The sequence below is a fragment of the Cyprinus carpio genome, chromosome B2 (assembly GCF_018340385.1).
Source record: "Cyprinus carpio isolate SPL01 chromosome B2, ASM1834038v1, whole genome shotgun sequence".
In the NCBI taxonomy this organism is placed as follows: Eukaryota; Metazoa; Chordata; class Actinopteri; order Cypriniformes; family Cyprinidae; genus Cyprinus; species Cyprinus carpio.
The window spans coordinates 31,001,201-31,002,582 of NC_056598.1; the positions used below are offsets into that span (position 1 = coordinate 31,001,201).

Here is a 1,382-nt window from a genome sequence, read left to right on the forward strand (position 1 = left end):
ACTCACACTCACACACACACACACACACACGCACACACACACACACGCACACACACACGAGTTCAGATGTTTACCGTTAATGTTCTCCATCAGACGCTCGGAGAGATGCTTCAGCTCCCACCAGAACGAGACGGGGAACTCGAAATCCAGCACCTCCGCTTTGGCCTTCTTCTGCTTTTTGCCTGAAAACACAAACAAAATACATAAAACTGAGAGGAGAAAAAATATCAGATGCTTTTATTATTATTACAAAATACATAAAACTGAGAGGAGAAACAATTTTTATCAAGAAGCTTTTATTATTATTACTAAGATATTATTGTTTTAACTTGTTGTTTACGGCGCAATCCAAAAAAACCAACCTCAGAATGCTGTTATTTTATAATTTTTTTTTTTTTTGTGTTTTTGACATAACAGCAGCAACTGCAAAAAATAAGAAACAATAAAAAAACAGATGCTTTTATTATTATTAGTTTCTTTGTTATCATTTTTTTTGTTAGAAAGCAAATTAAAAAAATGTTTAAATATTTTCTTTAAAAATTATCAGATGCTTTTATTATTAGTAAGAATTTATTTTTTTGTTTAGCAGCAAATTATTTTTTAATATAGAAAAAAATTATCAGATACTTTAATTATTAAGAGTAAGAATTATGTTTGTTAGCAAAGCAAATTACTTTTTGAATTATAAAAAAAATTATCATATGCTTTTTAAGCATTTATTTTGTGCTCAATGAAATTAAAAAAAAAAATAATAATAAAGATCAGATACTGTTTATTATTACTGCTAAGATCATTTTGCTTTGGAACAACAATGAAAGAAAGTGACAGATGCTTATAATTATTATTTTATTTTTTGCATTTGATAATCAGCTTATAAAGCGCAGAATAAAAAAATAAAAGATAGACATTGTATTTATAATTTTATTATGATTAGGTTTTATTTTTATTAGGATATTTTCTCTGTTTTTGGCTGATAACAGAACCTCAGTCCGTCCGAGGTCTGTGTTTGTCACCTGTTTGAGCAGCAGCTGCGTCTGGGCTCAGGGATCCGCTCAGAACCTGGACGAGTGTCCGGAGCACATGAGAGCCGTACGGATCCTTCAGGAACTGCACCAGACTCTCTCTGACCACTCCACACACACGCTTCACCTCAGCCTCCAGCATCCCACAATGCTCCTCGTCCTCCTGCGTGACGTCAGAGTCGTCCTCTTCACAAACACATGTGATCGTGAGAAACACTCTCGGACAGAACCAGCGACTCCCTCCAGCTCAGAACTATCTCACGAGCGGCGGAGTGAAGCCACAGCCAAACATTACACACATCCTTCAGAATACTAAACCACTAATATAATAATAAAAAATACATATCCAATAAAATTATA

The 1,382-nt window shown here is 33.9% G+C and overlaps 1 protein-coding gene across 1 annotated transcript in view; it reads right to left on the bottom strand.

Moving 5' to 3' along the window:
* Positions 1-1,382, bottom strand: part of LOC109107570 (nucleolar protein 9-like) — a 12,217-nt gene that overhangs the window by 9,131 nt on the left and 1,704 nt on the right. The window contains exons 3-4 of the mRNA XM_042719196.1: positions 1,014-1,208; positions 7-182 (exon numbers count right to left, since the gene is read on the bottom strand). Coding sequence (XP_042575130.1) covers positions 7-182; positions 1,014-1,208 — 371 coding nt within the window. The remainder of the gene's footprint in view (positions 1-6; positions 183-1,013; positions 1,209-1,382) is intronic.